At 31.4% G+C, this 23,431-nt stretch overlaps 2 protein-coding genes across 10 annotated transcripts in view; one reads left to right on the top strand and one right to left on the bottom strand.

The window, feature by feature from the left end:
- LOC136985016 (homeobox protein cut-like 1) overlaps positions 1-18,577 on the bottom strand; it is a 223,805-nt gene extending 205,228 nt beyond the window's left edge. Inside the window, exons 1-2 of one of the 9 annotated variants that reach the window (XM_067282188.1) lie at positions 18,452-18,524; positions 9,751-9,825 (exon numbers count right to left, since the gene is read on the bottom strand). Coding sequence is in view for 7 of the 9 variants with exons in the window: in XM_067282196.1 (XP_067138297.1) it covers positions 18,000-18,128 (129 nt within the window). In the remaining 2 variants the exon portion in view is untranslated. Of the gene's footprint in view, positions 1-8,630; positions 9,308-9,750; positions 9,826-17,999; positions 18,194-18,451 lie in introns of those variants that run through there. The other 8 variants (XM_067282196.1, XM_067282194.1, XM_067282181.1 and 5 more) reach the window with 8 other exon arrangements.
- Positions 18,578-18,711: 134 nt separating this feature from the next.
- The window catches only part of mbo (Nuclear pore complex protein Nup88), a 128,353-nt gene continuing 123,633 nt past the window's right edge, over positions 18,712-23,431 (top strand). The window contains exon 1 of the mRNA XM_067282205.1: positions 18,712-18,948. Within this exon, the coding sequence (XP_067138306.1) occupies positions 18,745-18,948 (204 nt within the window). The 5' untranslated portion in view covers positions 18,712-18,744. The remainder of the gene's footprint in view (positions 18,949-23,431) is intronic.

The raw sequence follows: 23,431 nt of genomic DNA on the forward strand, positions 1-23,431 counted from the left end.
CAAGCGAAAGAAATTTAAACTAGGCCCCACACCATCTATTAAATCTGCTTATGGAAGAAGGATTTTTTATTTTTTTAATTTTAAAGCCTTCAGAGATTCAACAAACTAGAAGAGCATTCTGAGTTTACCTATATTTTAAGTTTTTTTCCTCTATATTTTTCCAAATATAATTACAAAATTCGAATGTTTATAAATAAAACTTCGAAACTATTGATTAAATATAAAACACTACCATGAAAGATTAATGATAGTATGACCTCGAAATTACCTTAAAAACAGCAATTCCGAGATCAATAAATTAATTTTCATCAATGCGGTTTTTTTGCCTATCCTCTTGCATTAAAAGATGTCAAACAAATTTGTCATTCGTCGATAGTGAAATTTATTTATTTTACCAATACCTAAAATTGGCATTAGCTAACAAAATTAATTGGAAAACAGCAAGATGGAGAATGGAGAGAGGAGAGTGAGAGAGAAAGAGCGAGAGAGAGATAGAGGAGGGAAAAAATCTTCAATAACAAGCAAAGTAGCTTCTGTAAAAATACTGAAAGGGGAAGTTTCGGCTTCATTATCTGTGTTGTTAGCAGAAAATTCTGTAAATCCTTGCCATTTCACAGAACATAACTGCTCTTCGACAATTCGTTTAATCGAATTATTCTCCAAAACCTTTTTTTAAATCTATTTTTTTTAAACTACTCTTCAGCCAATTACCCAATACTCTCTCTATCACAATAATAATCATTCCTGTATTAGGATATAGAACACGTTTACTCCAATATAGAACTGCGAAAGCAAAGATGCGATTACAAGGGAATATTACCAAACAGTACAGGTATCAATAACAATAAGGGATATAATAGCGTGTCGTGATCTAAAGAAAACTTCCAATCCAAGAAACAAATTCCCAAATGGTGTATTTATCGACAGATTAAGCTTGTCTTCAACCACTCCTGTAATTGCGATACATCGGCAACAATGCCAAAACAAACAGGAGAACCAAACGAACGTTATTGGGGTCGCCACCGCAAACAGTATGGGAGTAACAATCATCGAACCGTGGCGAGGGGGCGAGAAGGAAGCACGGGGGTTGCCAGCACAAAGAAAGCACGCTCAAAGTTAATTGTTGAGAAAAACTGCTACTTTCTGGGACACCTGCTTAATACCATGATGTTTTGGGATAGAGTGAAAGGAAGGAGTCGTGTCCCGAATTTTTAATATATTCCGGCCGTCGAATATATAGTTTATTAAACCGGCAATATTTTCCTCACCCACTTTCGAATTTTGGTCGACGAAAAATATAAAACAAATTTTCTTCCTTCCCCGACTAACGCTCCGCTTTCGCGGATTTCTTATTCAATTTCCAGATTAAGAAAGACGTCGAGTTTCTTGTAAGAGGTCGTGGTGATTTTTCTTTCATTATTTCTGCCATTCTGCAAACCGTATAAATCTAAGAGTGAGAAGACTGATAAACTTGGTAGGGGGTCTCGAGATTTCTTATTTAAGTCCCACGTTCACCTAGGTATATGGGAAAATGTCTGTTGAGGTGGATCGCTAAGCAGTGGAGCGTTTTCGAGATAACAGCTTTCTCCACCGCAGGAAATCACTGATACCTTCCTACCGACTAGTTTTCCTGATAGATCCTCTTGGCTTAATCCAACACGCTCACTTGACCGCGACCCACATCCACGCAAGTTTTGTTCGAGGAAAAACAATATACAAGATTATTTTTATTCGATAAAATAAATTGTCACGCTTTGCAGAACAAAACGCGAACGTGAAGTGATGCTTTTAAATGCAACAATTGAGATGGGAGATTTTCATTCGATGGAGCATCGAAGATCTTTAAATTCCCTTTTGCCTCTCTTATGGTTAAGAGGAGGCGACGAAAGGAGAAACAACTGTCTGCTGGCTGACGGAACATCTGTATATCGATCTGCTAGTTCCTGACAGGTTATTGGCGGCCCATCCAGCCTGCTACCCCCTATTGTAGTGACAGTGGCCCATTCAACAGGATCTAACGACTAAAAGGTAGCGACTGCGAACAGAACACAACACGATCAAAAGCTTCAGTTTTAATGCGATACGAATGTCGCTCGATATAAATGCACAAATTCTCGAACGTCAACAGGGAAAGAAAAAATCGATAACCAACGTTGTATTACAGACGATTGGTACTGTAGATGGTTATTCGTGACTTGAGGAAAGCGGACGTGAATAGAAACAAAATGTTCCGAAACGCGATCGATAACTTTCGTATAACAATTAAACAAGAGCTGTGAGTTTCGAGTCGGCCAGTCTGCTCTTCTCAAAAATATTCTTTAATGCTTTTTTCCTCATCTTCTCTCCAAACGTTTTTTCGACTATTCTCTTAATACCTACATGGTCTACGCATATATCACGTGTTTGGTGGCAATGAAATGTGTTAAAGTTAACGGTTTGCGTGATACTATACAGTTTAAACGAAATGACAAACAGTATCAAGACTCGAGTGATTCTGCTCTAAAAAAAATAAACCAACATAGATATTAAACTAAATTTATCACTATATATTTTATAGCAAAAGCGACATATCACATGTTATCATTAACTGCGTTTAAAATTTTATTTTCCATAAATATTGGTAATAACAAAAAAGCCGTTAAATAAACATGCGAAATATGTAGTGATTTTACTAAAATTTTAAACACGCATTATGCATTTACAAAGGAAAAACAGGGTTGATTACGGTATTAATTTATTACGGTAGCCTATAGATCGGTGGATAATTTATCACGCTATCTCATTATATTGCGAATTACATCGGTATATACCGATTTCATCGGCAATTTACCGATTTCGAGGGGGGTCAGACGCTAAAATCGATACACAATGAGACAATATATGCCGACAAATGTATATTGTTATTGCATCAAGGCGAGAAACAGAAAGGGAGTCGGCTAACAAGATAGTGAGAAGGAATCACGGAAATGCTATCTGCGAATCGATAAGGTTCTCTTCCAACAAGTGACTTGGCTTCGCAACAGGTGAAACTTTTCGATTCCCATTCACCTTCAGTCAGACATCTTCACAAGGCTGTCAGATTCGTCGCAATAGATGCACAACTGAAGCGAGTCAGTGATGTGTGTCACTCAGAATCACAAGACTCCCCCAAACGTCTTCATAGCCACGCTGTAAAATGGAAGCCGGATTTTTAAAACGTCGATACGATATGTTTTGCCAGCGTCTTATACCGGAACAGTTTAATTAAAAAATCTATAAACGAAATAAATTAATTTCGGCGATAAATTGGAAGAAATAAGCAATTCGAATAAACAACCTAAAATAAATTAATCTGAGGAATTTTTAAAACTTTCTCAAATCTGCATATTAAAAGATGATTTTGTCGTAAGAGCTACAAGAAATTAAAATGCCGTTCGGTTTCGATTAATTAACTTTAGTTTTCTCTTAAAGATAAAATTAAATTATTTCCGCTAACGTTTCGATAATAAAAATTTTCGAATTTTCAAAAATTGACACACATGGGAGGAGTGCGCATTTTAAAACGGAACCTCCGAAAAACTGATTAATTGAACGCCTCGCTTAGCTAAATTGAAAGAAAAAAATGTACAAAAATTTTTAATAATATCGTAATAATCAATATCAATTTACACAAAATCAATTTTCTCTCGTGCAAAGTATACGATACATTAGATAAGCTTGACTTTTTATTAATCCAAACGATTTTAATTTTCCCGAAAACACGTTAGGTTTGGATTATTCATTATCATCAAAAACCAAACGTTTTCTATTTTTAATTCTTAGTATTTTCTTTCTTTTTTCTTTTCTTTTCTTTTCTTGGAAAGTTCCCCTTTTCCAGATTTAATAACAGGACTTCGAAAACACTTATTGATGGACCAACGTACTTATTTTCACATTATGACCAAGTCCAAACAACTAGATTGCCCCTGGGCGCTCGGCTTTCTTTCTTACTCTTTTATCGACAATTGTTGAACTGTTCAATCAGCTCTAGACTATCACGCGCTCAATATTTTCTTTTACTTCTTTTTATTTCCATCTTTTTTAAAAAAATAAAATAAAAAAAGAGGTTAAAATTTCGTAAACGACTAAACGCTTGATAAGCTACGTTATTAATTCTACTAACAGACAGCTTTCGAATCAATTAACTAAATATATGTATTTAGATAACATAAAAAGTAGTAGTTAAAGACGTCGTGTTATCAGTTAATAGTATGGTATCCGCTGCATATAGAAACATCCTTCTCAGTATTGTGACCGATAAAGCGGGAGAAATTGAAATGCGCATCGACATGCTAAAAGATAAATATTTATCTTCCTAATAGAATCATAAGAAAATTAGCAAACTAACAAGGTCCTAAACGGGTATTTAAACGTTACATCGAATAGTGGTTGATATTAGAGCCATAAACAGGTATATACATAACAATTTCTGCACCTTAAATATATCTTATATAGAAGGGGAAGATTTTATCAAAGAAAAAAAAAAGGACGGCTTCAGTATACAATAGCAGGGTAATTGGTTGGATGACAACTGGGAAAATCAAAGATAAAGAAAAAAAAGAGCTATTCTATATTTCTGTTAAATTATGCAGAACTTATTTGCAATGGCATTCTAATAAAATCAAAAAAGTTAAAAACATTTCACGTCTTTTAAATTCTTTTTATATGGATTTCTTTGGCGGTTATTAAACGAATTTTTTTCCTCCTTTTTTATATTCTGTTACCATGCGAAAAGACTTATATTACTAATACTATTATTCGTTCATTTATGCATTAAAAAGTAAAAAAATAAGGTTAAAATTTATTCAAATATATTCATTCTATAGTAAAACGTGTTTGACAGTTCACCATGTTAACTATAACAAGCAATGCTAGAAAGGGAGGTGTGCCAGTGGCACGCGTCTTAAAAACAATACAGCAATTATATTTTTTCTAATGAACTTGTTCTTCTCGCGTAATTTTTATGATGTAATTTTTCGGCGATAATTGATATCATCCGAGATAAAAGTTGCTTTCCTTGGTTTATAATTTGCGAACGAATACAAGATGAGGATAATTAAGATACTTCGATAATTAAATTAAAAAAATAATAATAATAATGTATAGGTATAATTCTTAATGATATAAATAACAGAAACGTTTTGCATCCGCTGTAACTAGAAAATTTAATGGATGAAATATGCTTATTTTAAATAACCACGACAACGTTTCCGGAATAAATTGTCGTTCATAAGGGTATGTTTCATTGATTTCCTGCCGTAGATGAGACAAAGATTATGTGAAAATTGTTCTCTTATAACCCTGTTTATCTAAGATAATTTTCGACTTAATGAAATTGGCCGAATTCTATTAATTGTTGTTATTCAAAGATTAAATATGGGCAAAGATCTGCATTTCTGAATCTGCAAACTAAGAGAAACAAATTGAACCGTTTGCCTTTAAAATGAATTTTTATTTCCATTAACCGCTAGAAAACTAAAATAAAATTTATATTAGCATATTTAATGTCAATAACGAAATTTAAATATTTAAAAATAAAAAATAATTATATAATTAATAAATAATTACTTATTAAAATTAATATCCAAGCAGATAGGTTAATTTATTCTAATTTGAATTATAAAGGAAACAATTCCGCGACTTATTATGTACTTTATACAAATTTTGATTAAAATGCTTTATTTAATTATTAAATTACGAAGAAATGATCCTTTTAAATGATTTATCTTAGACAAATTAGAGAGATAAGAAAGATGGAGACTATTAGCTTCTTGCTTTAAACATTTCGCATTTGCGAACGTATCAGACTGCATATTTATAGAATTTTTATCAGACAGAAGCTGATAAATTTATAATTAGTGCCATTATATGTACAATGTATGCACATTCTAACGCTCATTTCCACAAAGAAATAAATAAGTTAGCACGCATAAAATTTACCAATAGTTTACTACGTCTTGAACAATTAATCATTTCTAATAAATTGTTTCCTTTAAATATAAACAAGTAAACGTTTATTTTATTATTACTTTTCGTAAATCAGTATCTTTATTTCTAAAATAAAATTTTATTTTCGAATTAATTTTCCCCCTCCGCTAGATACCGATTTAACTTTTATGCTTTTGTCTTTTTCAATTATATTTTTAAATTCATAACCTACTTAAAACTAGGTTACAGAAATATCCAAATTGCGTCAATTCATTTTGATTTTTTATTTTATTTTATTATTTTTTTAACTTTAAAAATCGCATTTATATTCCAATAAAATCTTTCTCTATTAAAAAGTTAGAAAATTCATTTTTAAAAATAGTTCAAAAAGTAGTTCATAGAAACATCTAAAAGATAATTACAGAAAAAAGGGGAGGAAGAAAAACTATTTTAATAGACAACTGCAAACTTCCGCGTGTCGAAATATACGTGTGACTAGATCCGTCGCTAACTCAGTTCTTAATTTTGGAATTTAGTTCCTTATCCCCACATTTGACCCTAAGTAGGAGTCTTATCAAGTTATTTTACAGTAAACACCCATTAGCGAGAATTTTAACAAATCTAGACCTATTATTTGCTCATATCCTGTAATAAAGAGCATGTCCGTAAGGCTCTTCTTCATGGAATATAAGCCTTGCAGACTAATTATTATCAAATCTACAAAAAGAATCTTACACTCAGCAGACAATTTATTGCATTGTATCAAAATTGTACAAATTAGAGCTTTCTTTTAAACTGTTTAATATACAGTAGCTTACTCCTGTAAAGAATTTCAAGTACTACTAGCTATTTCGTAAATTATTTCCTTTAAGTTTTTCATTATTTAATAAAATTTACTAAATGAAAAACTTAATTTCTTCAAGTTTTTCACTGAGTAATATCGTTCCTTAACGATAATTCATAAAAGTTATTATAAATTCCATAGAGAGAACCTTATTCTTACTGTAAATCTATTATATATGTTAAATAATCAATATTATCTTTCTATACAGGAACTTTTGGTAAATTACTATTATTACTCTAAATAAGTGCCTTAATGCAATATGCATCGTAAATATCTTAAACGAAAGTCTGTCAACTTATCACATATTGAGAGCTTCTTTAAGCAAAAAGTTTTAACAGTTTATATTATTGTGAACTCCAAAAAGCAGCAGATGTAACAGATTGTAGCATACGATAAAATAAGAATTCGCTGAGAGTTTTGATCAAAGACCATAAAGAATAGCAACGAAAAGTGACCGTGAAAGGAACTCAGACAAAGTAACAGGTTTCGATCGGAAAGGAGAAGTTATAGGATGGAGCACTGACAAGATTAGTTAAAGAGGTTCTCCAAGGAAAGATTAAATGCAATAGACCTTTAGGGCAATCATACCAGTTCGAGTTATTCTGCTAGGAATAAGAGTAACAGAGCTAGGAACACGAGAATTATGAGTCATTTCCCGAGATTATTATAAACACTTCGTGACCAATTTTACATTCCCAACTTCTAGACGATTTAAATAAATAAATAAAAACGTTTGAATAGTATTTAATTCACTTAATGGTTTGAAATATCCTATTTTCTATTATACAACGTATATCGTAAAAATTATTTAACGAAATAGAACAGATGGCCTCAAATCTGCAACAAGTGTAACATATTAAGTTCAATTTGTAACGTTTGCAGTCAACTTTAAAACGGTTTATAAACAATAAATAAACGAAACAATTCAATAGAAAAATAAAATTTCGTTACTGTTCTTTCTGTAATTATTTTAAAACCATTCATCCAAATGCTAGAAAAAATCTAATTTAATCTTTAGCTAAGGATGCTTCGGCAAAATTCTGCTAATACATAACTAATGTAATTATAACACTTCGTAAATTCAAAACTGTATATAAATACAATAAAAAAACAGATCTATATTAAGTATTCATACGAATATAATAGTTCTTTCTGTTCTGGGTATCGATGTTACTCAAACATAATGAAAAATTATTGATTTCTTTCACAATCGCAGTCAGTAGTTGCATTTTTTTTTTTTACAGTGAGGAGTGAAATAATAAGTCTGCTCGCAATTCCAAATGAAAGTGTAATATTTTTGAAATGTTACAATAAAATAAATGGATATAATATCGCGAAACAAAACTCACTAATGCATAACTAAATTATGGAGTTGGTAGAGGCCGAAGGTTGTTTTTATAACTAATCTATAGAGCACGAAACTGTCATGTTATCGTTACCGAGCGCAATATGACCTATCAACCCTAGAGGTGGTTCCTGATGTCACAAAGAGATTCCTCAACGATCCTACTTTCCAAAAACAGACACAGGAATGAGGATGCTTTTTGATGTCACCGACGATTATGATAATGATACGATCGTCAGCAAGATATAAAAATATCACGATGTTTTCTACCGAAGAAAAACGTCAGTAGGAAGATGAAGAATGTCACTTGGCTCTAGTAGCGATTGCGCGTAAGTATCATTAGACAAAGGAAAAGAGTATAGGGCATTATTTCTTTTAATTAAAATACCACTTAACGGTTTCAAAATCAATGCAAAACAACTTAAAATATAACCGCTAAACGTTATCAACTTTAAGATTTCTAATGCGGTAATGCGAAAATTATGCAAATCTCACCTGATATAAGCTTCGTTAAAAACTGATTAGGCAAAACAAAGATTCGGAAAGAGTATTTTTTTTTATAACGGAATGCGAAGGAAGAAACGGGCTGACTGCCTTTCTGTATCGCACCCTTGGCACAGACTCGGGTACACCCGTACGTCAAATGGTTTGTTGAATGGCGTGATGTTTTGGGTCTCGGGTGTGTGCGTGGTACGTGTTGTGTGCAGTTGGAATGTCGTCAAGTCGTCGTTTGGGAGGCGAAAAGGAAGGCACGAGAAAAGAAAGAAAGCCATTTCGATATTCTGTTTGAATATTAAAACAGAATTCCTGGGCGTCAATCGAAATGCTGTATGCAGGTTATGGCGTGCGAAAAACGAGAAAAATTGCTGTCCCCACCCAGTTTGCGCTCCTGGACCTAACACTGCGCGAGAATGGCGAAGACCCTCCCATCCATAACGGACATTCCGACCTGCCGGTCTTGATCAAATCGGTAGTCTACAGCTTAAGAAAAAAAAAACATAAGCATTATCTCATCTTCCTTACAATAAACAAACTTAGGATACTATCGTGGAGAGGAGAATTTTTAAAATCTTAGAATTGATTACAATACTAAACACTATAGCTTGTTCCAGTAATCTTCGTGCGCTTCTTAAATTGTTCGTTCATCCCAAATAAGCTATTTTCTTCGGAGCTTTTTACCATTACCCAAGATCTTCATTGCTTAAAAGCAATTATCAAGTAGCTTTCAAAAAAAGACAGACTAATCTAAAACAGAAATTTAATATGTTTAAAAGAATTCTATATGATAAAAAGGAGAAATTTCATTGTTAAGTCTACTGGAAGTAAACAGCAAGCTATTAGCGTATAAACAAAAATATTTGTTGAGTAAGCGACTACAATAAATATATTCATCAATGATAACTTGGATATTAATAATAGCTATTCGCGTAGATAATTATATTGATAAGTAAATTGTTTCATATATTTAAATTAAACTTATAAACGTCTTTTTAAACCAACAAAATTTTCATTAAATTAAATAAGCAAATATTCTCAAGTTCATTGAAATTTACCTACTATTTGTTTACAATTTTTTTAAAACAAACTAATTTATAAGGAAAAATAAGAAAAAAACCTGTACTCCTATTTAATTTGTTTTTCCAGTCGAGGATAGTAACCAAGGAATGGATTTTGAAGGATGCTATTCTATCTGGAAAGAAAATAAAGCATTTTTGTATATTTACGATTGATTATTCCTATCACGTACGTAACAATATTTCCCTACGTACTGCAACTATCACAGGGCACGCCCTAAACATTACCGATAAAGCGAATACCTTAACCCGTTTGTATTCAATGCGCGACAGAGTCGCAATTAGCGAAAACGAAATGATTTTTCAGCTTCGACATTCTCTTCCAACCTATTTGTTATCGACCAGTCTAAACATAAACTAAAGAAGTAAGAATGGCCAGAGAAAAAAAAATCCGTTAAAGCCGTTCCTTCTTCGATTTATATCTAGACTGGAATTCTTTTCTGAGTATTCTCTCGTGTCTAAGTCATTGATATCACCTTATCCGTTATTTACTATTTATATATCAATCCCTATATTTTTGTTGGCTAATAATCAAAGAATCTCTGTTCGGATTTTGTTAGATATTTATCAATTAGATCTATTGGATTTTTGCTGGACGATTTTCAATGAAATCCATTCAAACGTAGGCATTTATCTCTTGCTGGAATTTTGCTATTTATTTCTATAATCGACATATTTGCTATATTACGTTATAAACATCTTGAATGCTACCCGATAATTAATAGAACATAATTCAAGTTAAACAGATATTTCCGGATCTTATCAGTTGTTACATTTTTGTTGGCCAATTTTTTAAAAGAAATTCTTTTTTTATTAGTTATTTATGATTTCATAGATTTTTGCTAATTAATTATCAGCAAAATCTTATTAGATTTATGCTAGCTATTTAGCAATTATTGGATTTTTTCTACCCTATTTTTAACGAATCTCCCTTCAAATATCGATTTTCGCTGCTTGATTATCAATGAAACGCCTTTCCGATTTTTGCTGGTTATGTTTCAATTGCCGGTTTTTGCTGGCCGATTTTCAAAATAACCTTCTTCGTATATTTACCATTTTCTGGATTTTCCTACACGATTATCAATGGAACCCCCTTTACAATTTTGGTGGATTATTTATCAACTTCTGGACCTTCCACAAGACGATTATCAATGGAGTTCCTCCAGACCATTGCCGGATTATTTATCAATTTCTGGTTGATTATCAATGGAACCGTCTTTTTTGGATTTTTTGTAGGCGAGTAGCCTATCATGTTTGAAATTCGAAGAAATAATGTCACGAACGTCCACGCAGAAACAGCTTAAGCCTCCTTTTTCGACAGAAATAGGTCAGATGATGTCAGAAATTCGAACGATGGAACAAGCATCATTTTTCATCAAGAATTCGGCCAGATTTTTAATTCATTATTGCAACCACTATAAATCTCTAGCAGTATTTTAATGACCTCGACAGAAGAAATCAATGAAATTTTATAGTGAACAAGCGATTTTAGCCACGACAATGTGCATTTTTCGAGTGAAAGCAAAATTTAGCGAGAGGCGATCTCCTTCTCTATCTAATCGACATCTTCGATAATTCGAGCGTATACTTTTTATCCATTATAATTTTATTTTATACATACATTTTTTTGCTTCCAAAAAAGAACCGGAACCGGAAGAGAGAATGGTAGCTGGGCATGCGCCATTCCACCGCCAATTACTCGAAAGAGTAAAAGGCGTTGTGGGCGGTAATATTCTGCTACACGAGATGTTGATAACGAATTTTATTGTTCGGCCTTGTCGCAGTTTACACATGCCTTTCGGGTTGGAGGAAAAACCTCCAAAATGTTCGATACTCAAGGAAAAAATAATAATAAAAAATGCCACGATCCTATTGATTCTGCTTATATATCGATATCAAAGATAATAGTTAGTACTTATCGCTTATAATCGATTAAAAAAATCGATGTTTTAGCAATATTAAAAAAAATTGTCTGAAAATGTTTAAACTAGATTTTTTATAGATAACACGTTACTAAATTTCCATGTTAAGTAACGGAATGGACGTTATGACGCAGATACTTAACAAATTTCAGCATTAACAAACATCTTGTGTGTATCGAAAGCCGGTATGTTAAGAAGCTTAACGCAGTATAAATCTGATGTTTAATCGCTAATATCGCGTTTTTCGAATCGATTTTAAGCTGATTATTTTGATAATTTTACATAATTTCTCGCCGGTAAAGTTCGTATCATTGCATTCGATGCAGCATGGAAATGTTGTAATTTAATCAATGTTAAAGATGGTGAATGTAATCAATGTGGTTATGAAAGATGGTATCATCGGTTACTTAAAATATTAATTAATTTCGGAATGGATTGGCCGGTACAAATATTAATCCTTGTTGTATATAATATGAGAAATTACAAGCATCGGTTTTTTGGATTTTTCTCAATAAATATTCATCTAGAAGTCGAATTCCTCTATCTGTTTTTTTTTCTTTTTTTCATGTATAAAAATTAAAGTACCGTTGTAACGACTGCAAACTTGAAAAATAAAAAAATAAAGTAAAAAATCGGAAGCAGATACACGTTAGAAAAATTTGAATAGAATTAAATATTACTTAAGAAAAAGATATATATTCAATATCGTAAATACCGAATCGGTAAGAATAAAATGGAAATTCCGATTATCGCAATTGGATGCAGCATGGTCAGAATGTTGGCCCAAGTCCCAAATTCGATGCAGAAACGTAAGCAAGATTATAAAGTTCCCCTCCGACTTTCCCCTTTAAATCGCCTTCAGCAAAAAAGAAGGCAACAATCAGCCGACATAATTTTGTTTCTCTCATGAATGATTGAACAATCGATAATACACGTCTAGCAGATCAGAACGAGCTTCTTCAGATTTTCCAAATAGCCCCTAAGTAAATAATTTGGCAGCAAAAAACAACGGAGGCGAAATTATAATTTTTCCCCTTCTTCTGTTTTAATCTAACTGGATGAAATCACATCTTCTAAGTTTAACAATACGTTATTCTCTGTTAAATAAATTCAACAGAATTAATCATACTTATAGAAACTAACTCAAATAGAATAAGAACTACTAATATTTAGCCGTAGAAAGCAATGAATCATACTTAGGATCGATCAATTATAATCGATTTGAATTTTTCCCCCTGTGTCAGATTAGGATAGATGTGACGAATAAATCGGAACTGTGCAAATGGAATGACGTCGGTTCGGTCGCCGTCTTTAACTCGGGTCGGCGATTATCCATTCCTCCTACTAATATAAACCCCGAATGATTCTCCGCATCAAAGCTAAATTAGGACCCGTTACCGAATGAGCAGGTTAAGTACAACCTCTGACAAAGAATGACTGCCGACGACAGAGAATAAAAACGAGATTAAAAAAAAAAAGAACGAAGCGAGAAAAAATGAACATTAGACAAGGCTCGGATCTGCGGTCTTGGTGTTTGTATTAAAATCCTCACAGTCCATTACTCACGTGAAGTAGTGACGTCAGATGGGTAGTAGTACACGCGTGGCGCTGCCGCCGCCAACAATATGGCTTGGTGCCATCTCTACGGTAGGGATACATGCCAACAATATTCTAGTCCCCGAAGACACGTGTCTTCTCTAACAGAAATGCTTTCAATTGGACTGCACTGACATTACCGATGCCATTACTGGTGCGGTGGCAGAAAAACGCTTCCGCTCTTCTTTTCTTTCTTCTAGCGTTTTCTTTTTCCGTTCATTCTTCTCTTAACATAGCCCGTCATTAGAGAACAGAGGGGGTCTATTGATCGCAATCAACCGCTTCAAACCCATTTTCTCGGCAAGCCACACAACAAGACAGAGAAGAAGTCAGGGAAAAGATCAAGATGATGTCGATCAACCGATGTTTCCCGTTTGTTGTTGTTCTTACGTTTCCCCTGATGGTCGTACAGCATCGAGCCGACGATAACACCGCCCCTTTTCTCTCGACGGCAGAGGAAAAAAAAACTTGCTAGATTTAATATGGACTTCTTCGCACGTACTGTACAACCGCTGACAAATTGCGATGACAATATGCGCCCAATGAAGCGCTATTTATGGCTTACGTAGCCATTACAATTAACACAGCCACGATCCATCTCATCATCTACCAAAGAAAATGCAACCTACTGAGACTATGCGAGCTGACTACGTAATAGGTTGTGGATAAAGGTTTCGTTCGAAAATATGTAACGTTCAATTAAAAAAAAAGAAGTTAAAATTATCTATTAGCGCGGTTTTTCTCCACTGTTAACGCGTCCTCCGAGTGCATATTAGGTCGTCTGAACGTATACATTGTGTCATTAGTCTTATTAAAAATATTTTCGTTTGAAATTAATTTAGTCTATTTTTACAAAAATTATTTCTCGTTATATAAAAAAAAATTTTATAACAGTTTTTGTTAGGCAAACAAGTATTTTCAATTAAACTGAAAACTCGTATTAATAATCGATGGAATTAAAACTATTTTCTTTATAAATAGCTACCACTTCGCTATTCTTTTTTTTCAATTTATTTTCATTTTTTATATAAATAAAAGCTGTAAAGCTTAAAAAGTAACAAGAGTTATATTTTTGTATCTATTGCATTAAAAAAAAACTTTTATTTTCTTTGCGCGGAGATCTTTTGTTTATCATTAATTAAAGTAAAAAAGAGGATTATTATATATATATATATATATATATATATATATATATTTTTTTTTTTCTTTACTATAATCAATCGTTCAACTTCACTAGAGATCATTTTCCCAGATTTCATATTCGAAGAAATTCGACAGAAAATCTGAGTGTAATTTTTAATTGGGGCATGACATCTGTTGTGACATTCTAATTTTAAAAAAATTATAAAACTTTCTTTGGCCTACATTAAAACATATTAAAATTTTTAGTGAAGTTTTATTTTAAACTTTTTAACAGATCTTCGATTGTTTTTCGAATTTAAACAATCTCCAATACACTATTAAATTTTTACGACACATCTTTTCGAGGATATCACTTAAGAATGAGTTTATTTTACATGGCTTGTAAAGTTCGACTTGTTAAAAAAATAAATTTTTAACATAATCCATCTTAGTAATTCTATATTTGACAATTACAAAATAATCTGTTTAAGTTCCTTAAAATTCAAGATTCTTGCACCCTTAACTTGGCAACATTCTTTAATGAGTATGCTAAAACGTTCCATTCTTTACTCCGTACACTTCCGTGTCTGTTTATCATTATTAAATTAAAAAAAAAATTGAAGGGAAAATTTACTGGAAGATCCCTAACTTACAGAAATCTTTCTTAATATAAATGATAATATTAAGGTAATAGAGCAAAAATTACCGCAGAGTTTAATTCTTTTATAAAAGCGTCTCACTCACTCTCTCTCTCTTTTTTAAACTGATATTTTCCAATGTAATAAACTAAATAGTATTTCTGCGCTTCTGATCACGTACGTAACCCCGGGTGCTTACATAATAAGTGCGGTTTTAATATATGCATACATATTGATTCTAAAGATTTCCAAATGGGACTATAACCAGCCAGAGGCAGATCTTTCATTTTCTCTTGGGATCGCCAACTTCAATATTCCCACTCAAGAATAGGTGAAGACGTAAATATGTTTCTAAAATGCGACTTTTACTAATGATTAGATTGATTAAACTTTAATCGATTAATTGTTTTCTCGATTTTAATACGATTTAAACTTTGACAGAATCCAGATTCCTTGTTCTGCATTTTTAGTAAGAAGAAAAGAAATACAGAGACAGATTTTAATTGAACCTGTTTTTATCACTTGGTCAACAGAAAGCAACAAGTTACCATTTTCTTCAACCAAGTTTGTTAACCAGACCCGAGGCGTTGGAGGAGTTGGGTCTAGGAACGATAAATATTTACCATCCCGCGTATTTTTCACATCTAACGTTTTTCCTGACTTTCTTTCTTTCGTTGCCATAGGGTAAAGGGTTTAACGATAAAACTTAGCAACTTTCCACTCGATTCGAGTAAAAAGAATTCGAAAGGGAACTGCGACAAATTTTTCTATTCTGAAAGCCAACTAAATCCAAAATTATCAAGAGGAGACAATTACGCAAAGCTTCCGTTCTAAGAAAATTACAGGTGGCCATTTTTCTAATGTTAGTAGTTTTTTCCCCTCTAGTCGACTGGAAAACAAGTAAAACCAATAAAAACCACATGTACTACTTTAACAAAACAAATACACTAAATAAATAAAATATATATTAAAAAGCGAATTGCTTATACAAGTTTCATTTATAATTAAGAAATTCTTTTTTTAATCTTTGAGTTCAAAAAGCTCTTAGTACCGTCAGTGTTTACATCGGAATTTAAACTACACAACAGACAACTGTTCATAAGTATTATAAATTTAAGTTATAAGAAACTTATTAAAGATTAAATCGCGAGGAAAACCATATATTTTCAAATAGACCGACATTCTATATTAATAAATGGATTGCATCTTTATATAATATTTATTTCTCTAATAAATAATAAAAATATAGTATATTAAATATAGTTATTTTTATATCAGGTAATTTTCGGGTGAAAATATTAGGGCTAAATTAAATTGAATGATTAACTTGGTTCGGATTTTATTGAACAGCATTTCGTTCTCGGAGTATTAGAAGTGAAGTGTCATCTCCAGGGGGCAACGTGAAAAGAGGAGTCGAAGGCCATTTAATTCTCCAACAAATATATGTTTTTCTGCCATGATTTTTCATAAGGAATCTTTGCCAGCAATGAATTTCAAATTTGTAAAGTAGTATCAAATCAATAAATTTCCAAGCCATTATTTAATTAACGAGATAGGTTAATTACCCATAGTAATTAAAACGGAAATAATTTATATTCGAATTATACCGGGTCAGTTATATATATAAAGCTCGGGATGACAACATTTTCGGTGGTAAAAAATTGATTCGTAGTAGGACGGGAAGACAAAAAACATTGACAAATTGGCATTGACACCTCACTATCCGATCTGAAATCGTTGACAACCCTCGATCAAAGAGTGGAAGCAAGAAACCTTTCCATCTAGATACGCTGCAGAAAGATTCCATTTTTTTCTTTCATCGAATTTCCTCACTGTTCACCCCATCTCTGTCACTGGGCGGTCCTATCAAAGGATATTCGACGAGTTCATTGCCGACTCTTTTGCCTTCTGGCCTGCCGATGGCAAAATTTAATATTTTGATCAATACACTGTGGAATACGAGGGGGGAGTGAGAGAGAGACGGAGCGAGTCATTTGAATACATTATAATGACTCGTCCCCTGTACATGACGTATTGATCAAGATTAGAACTATGCAAGAGTCCCGACGAATGATAAACCACACAATACAGCCATTGCTGTAATGACATTGTCTCCGTCATCTTACGGGAGGGAAATGGTAAGTTGACTTGTCGTGCCTTATTGTTAGCACATAAACACACAAAAGCATCCTCCCTATAACAAATATTTATGTCCGACGGCTGCCGAGACACCGGAGCATTCACACAACCCAAGTCCGGCGGTAATGCCCTTGTGCAAATACACCAAAATTACTAACATCGGAAAAATCAATACTTTTTAATATGCATACCATGCTCAAAGAAACACAAAGCTTCACAAATCAATACCTCTGCGCACAACCATGCCGGCATCTGCTGTACAACCCGTCCTCTATATTTCCGATTTGCATGGACGGGGGGAAGGGGTAGCGAAATGGAGTTAGGAAAGGAGAACCGACCGAAGACATTCGGATGCCGACACTTACGTCCTAAGCTGACAGTGGAAAAAAAAGCCACCCGGCTATTTACAACGCGGAGCGTGGGCACACCAGACATATAAATATACCGGCACGTAACGTTTACAAAAAGTGTGGCGAAGAAAGAAGCTAGAGAAAGATACGTTTCGAATTTGCGGCATAGTTGGTACTCTTTCCAAAACTGTCAAGTAGCTCGGAGTATCGGGCAAACGAATCCGAAACGGGATCATCTCTACGAAAACAGAAAGCTATTGACTGAAAACTGCCGAGCGTGTGAATGTTACAACGCAATCCCATTTCAAAATTGACCAACAGCGTCAATACCCGCCGGTAGATACAGTATATTCCCAGCACATTACCGAACGTCAACATTGACGGAAGAACTTTTCAAGTCATTAAACTCTGTTTAAAATTTCTGAATATTCATGCCGCTACCCATTAAAGGCGCTTACGCCCATTCGAACACTTAATAAACTTAAACGTTATTTGTTTTCTGCTTCTGCTAAGAAAACTTTACCTGAACCGGAGCTCGGTAGTCCGCACCACAACCATACAAGCAGCCGCCGTCCACCGCAATGGGCACGGCTGCAGCGCGCAGCCAGCTAACGGGACCGACAGACTGCGCGAGTTTCAAACTCGGAAACATGCGAACCAGCAAAAAGTTGCTCCTGGTTATCCAACTAGGATCAACACCAGAACAGATATAAATCGAAGTGACGGCTGCCGTGTGAATTGGTACGCACCATCTCCACCAGCACCCGCTGTCACCAGCAATCAAATGGACAACAAAGACGCAGCTACCCTTACTCCGAATCAGGCATCGATCACCGCTGATAACCTATCGGTATCAATATAACATACTCTTTATAATTTTAATTACCGCCACTGCAACGACTTGTTACGATTCTCCGTCCAACCGGACGGACCTTGTAAGCCCATCCGCTCGCCCACGCCGCTTCTAATCCTTACCTGAAGGCTGGGGAGGTCGAAGTTTTTCCAATGCTGTGCCAAAGACTGTACATTCGCAGCCATCTTTGCTCAAGACGAATGACAACTAATTGTCCACGTGACCAGACAGACCCCGATACTCTCCACGCAGCTTAATTCGCTTCGTTAGTTAAAAAGTATCTGCCTTTGACTAAAAAAGAACCATATTATCTATTCTTGTTCGACAAGCGTGTCTTATGATTTATTATTTTCCATTTTATAACGCGTTTTTATTATTGAAGTCGGAAAATCCATCCTGGGCCGCGAGTATTTCCATGTCAAAGATGGCGACCATGGTTGATTTGGATAACAGTCGAATTTTGCAAGAATTAAAGAAGAATGGTGATAAATATAAGAATATTAACGAGTCCATAAGCATTTTAGCCGTCAACGACTCCAATATATTCGTTTGGAATGCAGAAAGTCAATGTTTGCTGACTGAAAAGCTGAAAAATGGAGGCGATGCTCCTTTAATGCAGGTTGGTTTCGTTTTCGTTTAAATGATTGAATTTTTTTCATGCTTCAATTGCTTTACATACAAAATCTAAATCACATTTTGCTTAAGTCTTAATCTGCAAACGATAAATAAAATGAAAATTCATATAAATTGTCGGAAGTCTTAACAGGTTAGCAGTTGTTTGAAGTTTGGATTGATTTTAATATTCGAATTGTTTGTCAAAGCAGTAAAAGAAATTTCACTGCAATTTCGTAATGTTTATCGTATATTATGCTATTGCTTTACAGTATAGTAAAATATAATTTACATAAAATGTCCTCAGTGTGCAAAGATCGAGATTTTTTTTGTCGTTAATGGAGAGTAGTTTCTGAATTGTCCACAAAGATTTATTTTTTGAAACAATTTATTTACCTTACTATGTCAAAATATAATTTTACTCACAGGTTTGAAGTATTTTGTTTACGCACATTTTTTAAATAAAGTACTGTATTACAAATTATAATAATTGCTGGCTATTGTTATAGATTTTAGTAAAATGTTTTTTAAGTTTATTTGTTTAAAAGTTGATGTATTTGATTTATTTTCAGAAATGTTAAAAAAAAAAAAAAATTGAAATTTGAGAACACTGTTTTTCAGTAAAATATCAAATTTTCTATGAAAATAAGAATAATGTGATAAAACTTTTTTTTAACTACTGATTAGTAAAATTATTTATATAATTTTTATGTTTAGCTTTTTGAATTATAAAGTGATTATAATGAAGAAATTTCTTAATTTTTATCAAACTTCGTTTCCAAATGCAATTGAAAAATAAAAACAAATACAATTAATGTTTTTATTAGTTATTTTTCTTCAGTGGATCAGCACTGACAGTAGTTTACATTTTGATAGTTGATGATTACAATTACTGATCTAAATAAACACTACACATAAAACCAATATCCAGCAAGAAACTGCAAAACTACGTAAATTTTTATGTAGTTTTTTGCTGGATGTTAATTTTGTGTGTAGTGCTTATTTACATAAACCCAGTTTGAGTAGTTGAATTTATTGATCTAAAAAACTGTTAGAGAATTCATTTTGTTTTAATTTATAATATAAATATATTAAGTGAATAAGTAATAATTAACATTTGAGTTAAAATATGTTACTAGAAATATAAAATGAAATTTTTTAAATTAAATATTTTTATTTTTGTTTCAATTCTGTTATTATTTATAATTACTTCTTTAAATAAATGATGCTAATAAATTGATATTATAAAAGAAAATTTAAGTATTAAGGAAGTTATGCATTATAATTATTTATAGATCTGTTGTGATTTTATTAATTCATATTAGCTTACATATTGCCAAAAATTTATTTTAATATCAAATAAGTAAATGTCTTAAAATATATCTTTTTAATTGCAAATAATATATATAATAATAAGTTTACAAATTTTAATATCAGTTGTCTGAATTAATTAATATTACTCAATATTACTTACCGTATAAAAATGAAAACTTTATGAATCACATAACCAAAGAATAAATAAAATAGGTTTTACAAATTATAAGTTAACTATGTAATCTTTATTTAATATCAATGAAAAAACTTAATAGAATAATTAAAAATAGAATCAAAGATAATACCAATATTTTATTCCATAGAAAATGAACTGTGTTATCTTTTGAAATTGCATAAAGTATATAAAATATAACAAATTAGCATGATGACAGAAGATAAAACATTACCAATTTGATTATTTTTAAATACTAAGATGAAATTATCAAATTCTTATCCTGTTCAACTTTTTAACATTAAAGAAAATATAATCAATACATTATTTCAAATTTAAAACTATATTAAACATGCACATATGAAATTCTTAAATTACAAACTTATAATAAATGATGTATTATGTTATGCTACAAATTTTCGGTTCAAATCATTATTTTATCTTGATTATAAAGAATAAGTGGTCTTATTATTAACATAAAATTGTTTTTGAATAATATTAATACGTAAAAGTTTTTCAGCAAAACTATGGTCTAATAATATTAATAATAGTTACTAATAACATTTTACTGAAAAGTAAATAATAATTTAAATAACTTTTTAAATGTAAATTCAATGTTTACTATAAAAATCAGTTTAACAATAAAAATACATAATTTATCTGTTAGAAAATGAAAAAAGTAAAACTACAGTATTGTTTGAACAAAATTTTTATTATAATTTTCGAAATAAAATAAAGAGAAACAAAATTTAATTAGTTAATACGTAAAATATTCAGATAACAAAATATATACAAAATACTAGTCTACCTAATAAAGTAATCTTTTAATTCCTTATTATTTGAATATTTAAGATTATTACTTTCTAATTAACTATATATAAATGGACTGAAAATGGCATAAAGTATGCTGAAAACATTAGCATTTAAGTATTTCAATAATTTATAGAATTGTATATATAGTTAATTAAATAATTATAAGCTTAAATATTTACCTAACTCTAAACTTATACTTAACATAAGAATTAAGTCAATTCAACAATTAATAAATTTCAATATTTATATCTACTTTATTTGAATAATTTATTGTTTTAATATAATATTTTACATTAATAATGAACATTAATTCTGTTTTACATTTTAATAATAAAAATGATATGTATTATTTTGTATTAATTATTTAATTTCATAATTTAATTGAAAATTTTCAAAACAGTCTCATCAATACATAATAAAATAAATATATTAATAATATATATATATAAATAAACATTAATTTATTTCTTTTTTACAAAATCAAGATAAAGATAGAGATATCACTATTGACTTTCATTACAGTTTGTATAAATAATTCCTGTAATTAAAGTGATGTTCTGTTATAATTAACAATAATACATTTGTTATATTCTTATTAAATTAAACATATATTGTATAATGGTTTATATAAAGTAAAGGAATTAGGGCCAAAATTTTTTTGAATATAAATTGAGTATGTTTATGGATTCTGTGAGAATTACATTTCTGAATTATGTGCATAAAGATTTGTATACCTTAATAAGCTCATCTCAGAAATTCTTTAGAATTTAATGATATACAATTTTATGTTCACTAAGGTCATAATTTTTTTTTATTAATTTTGTACAGATAAATTAAAATGAACGAACTTTTTATAATTATAATAACATAAATAAGATTAAATTAAATTAAGTTTGTAAAGAAAATTTGTGTTGGTTGAACTGAAGACACTTATTATTTTGTTGAAATACAGAATTCAGGTTGTCTGAATCCCGATTATCTAAATTTCCAAGTAACTAAATCATTGCAATCAAGGAATTGAAGATCATATCAGTACTAGTGTCAATTTTTTGTTTTATTTACAAACTCATTTTATTTTTTATGGCTGTTAAACTGTTTAATAATATCAAATAATCAAAAATATATTGTTTGACAATGGATGTCAAAGTAGAAACAATTAATTTATTGAAAAAGGACATCCAGAAAAGAAACTTGGCAAAAATAGTTTTTCTTTTAGTTTTATTATTACAAAAGTATATTATAAGCTTAACAATATTTTTTGTACCTAAGAATTTTTTTTTAGTCTAGATAATCAGCATCCCGTAGTACTCTGCTTTTATTATTAAATAATAATATAATGCTCTTAAACATTGTAATTATTACATATATTGTGTGATAAAAAATAATTTTTCTTAAATTTCAATTAAAAGTTACTTGTGAAGTGTAGTTTTAAAAAAAATTGCAGTTAATCTACAAATGTCCTTCACTTAACACTTCTAATTTCTTAAGTTAATAGTCAGTTTTGTAAACATTTATGTATACAGTATATGAACATACAATGCATAACTTTAATTTTTATACACTTAATAAGATTTATTTATCATCAATACTTGTTATACATATTTTAATTACTTTAAAATGTCCTTTTGATGTTGGAATCAATAAAGCCAGAATTTCCATTAATAGTCATATTTTTTAATTCATAGTTAATGTTTTCAGTCGCTTATCATCAGTATAGACAAATCACAATGAGCAGATTTTAATGTGTAAAGAATTGAGGGGCTTAGTAAATAAACCGCATATCCCATATTAGGAAATTTTTGAGAAAAAAAAAAAGGTGTCTGTAAGACCCTATTGGGTACTTATGTTGTTATATTTCCGATAATTCTGAAAAAGACTCATGAGAGTTTATTTAAATTAACTTTAAATTAAATTAAGTTGGTAGACTTTTTTAACGGAAACGCAACAGCCATTTATTCTACTATTCATTGAAATCATGTGGTTCCATACACCCCACTGTGTACATTTTTTCTGTGAAAGGTTTAGATTACAGCTAAGAAAATGGAGAAGGAAAGAAATGAGACAGTTGTTGATAGAAAATAATAATCTGAAAACATGTTTGGTAATGATTCAGACTATGTTATGGCATGCTCACAGAAATTGAAGTCGACAATAAGTGATAAGAGGACTAACATTATTTGGAAAAGAAAGG

Source organism: Centruroides vittatus, unplaced genomic scaffold (genome assembly GCF_030686945.1).
Source record: "Centruroides vittatus isolate TY-2023 unplaced genomic scaffold, ASM3068694v2 contig_943, whole genome shotgun sequence".
Lineage (NCBI taxonomy): Eukaryota > Metazoa > Arthropoda > Arachnida > Scorpiones > Buthidae > Centruroides > Centruroides vittatus.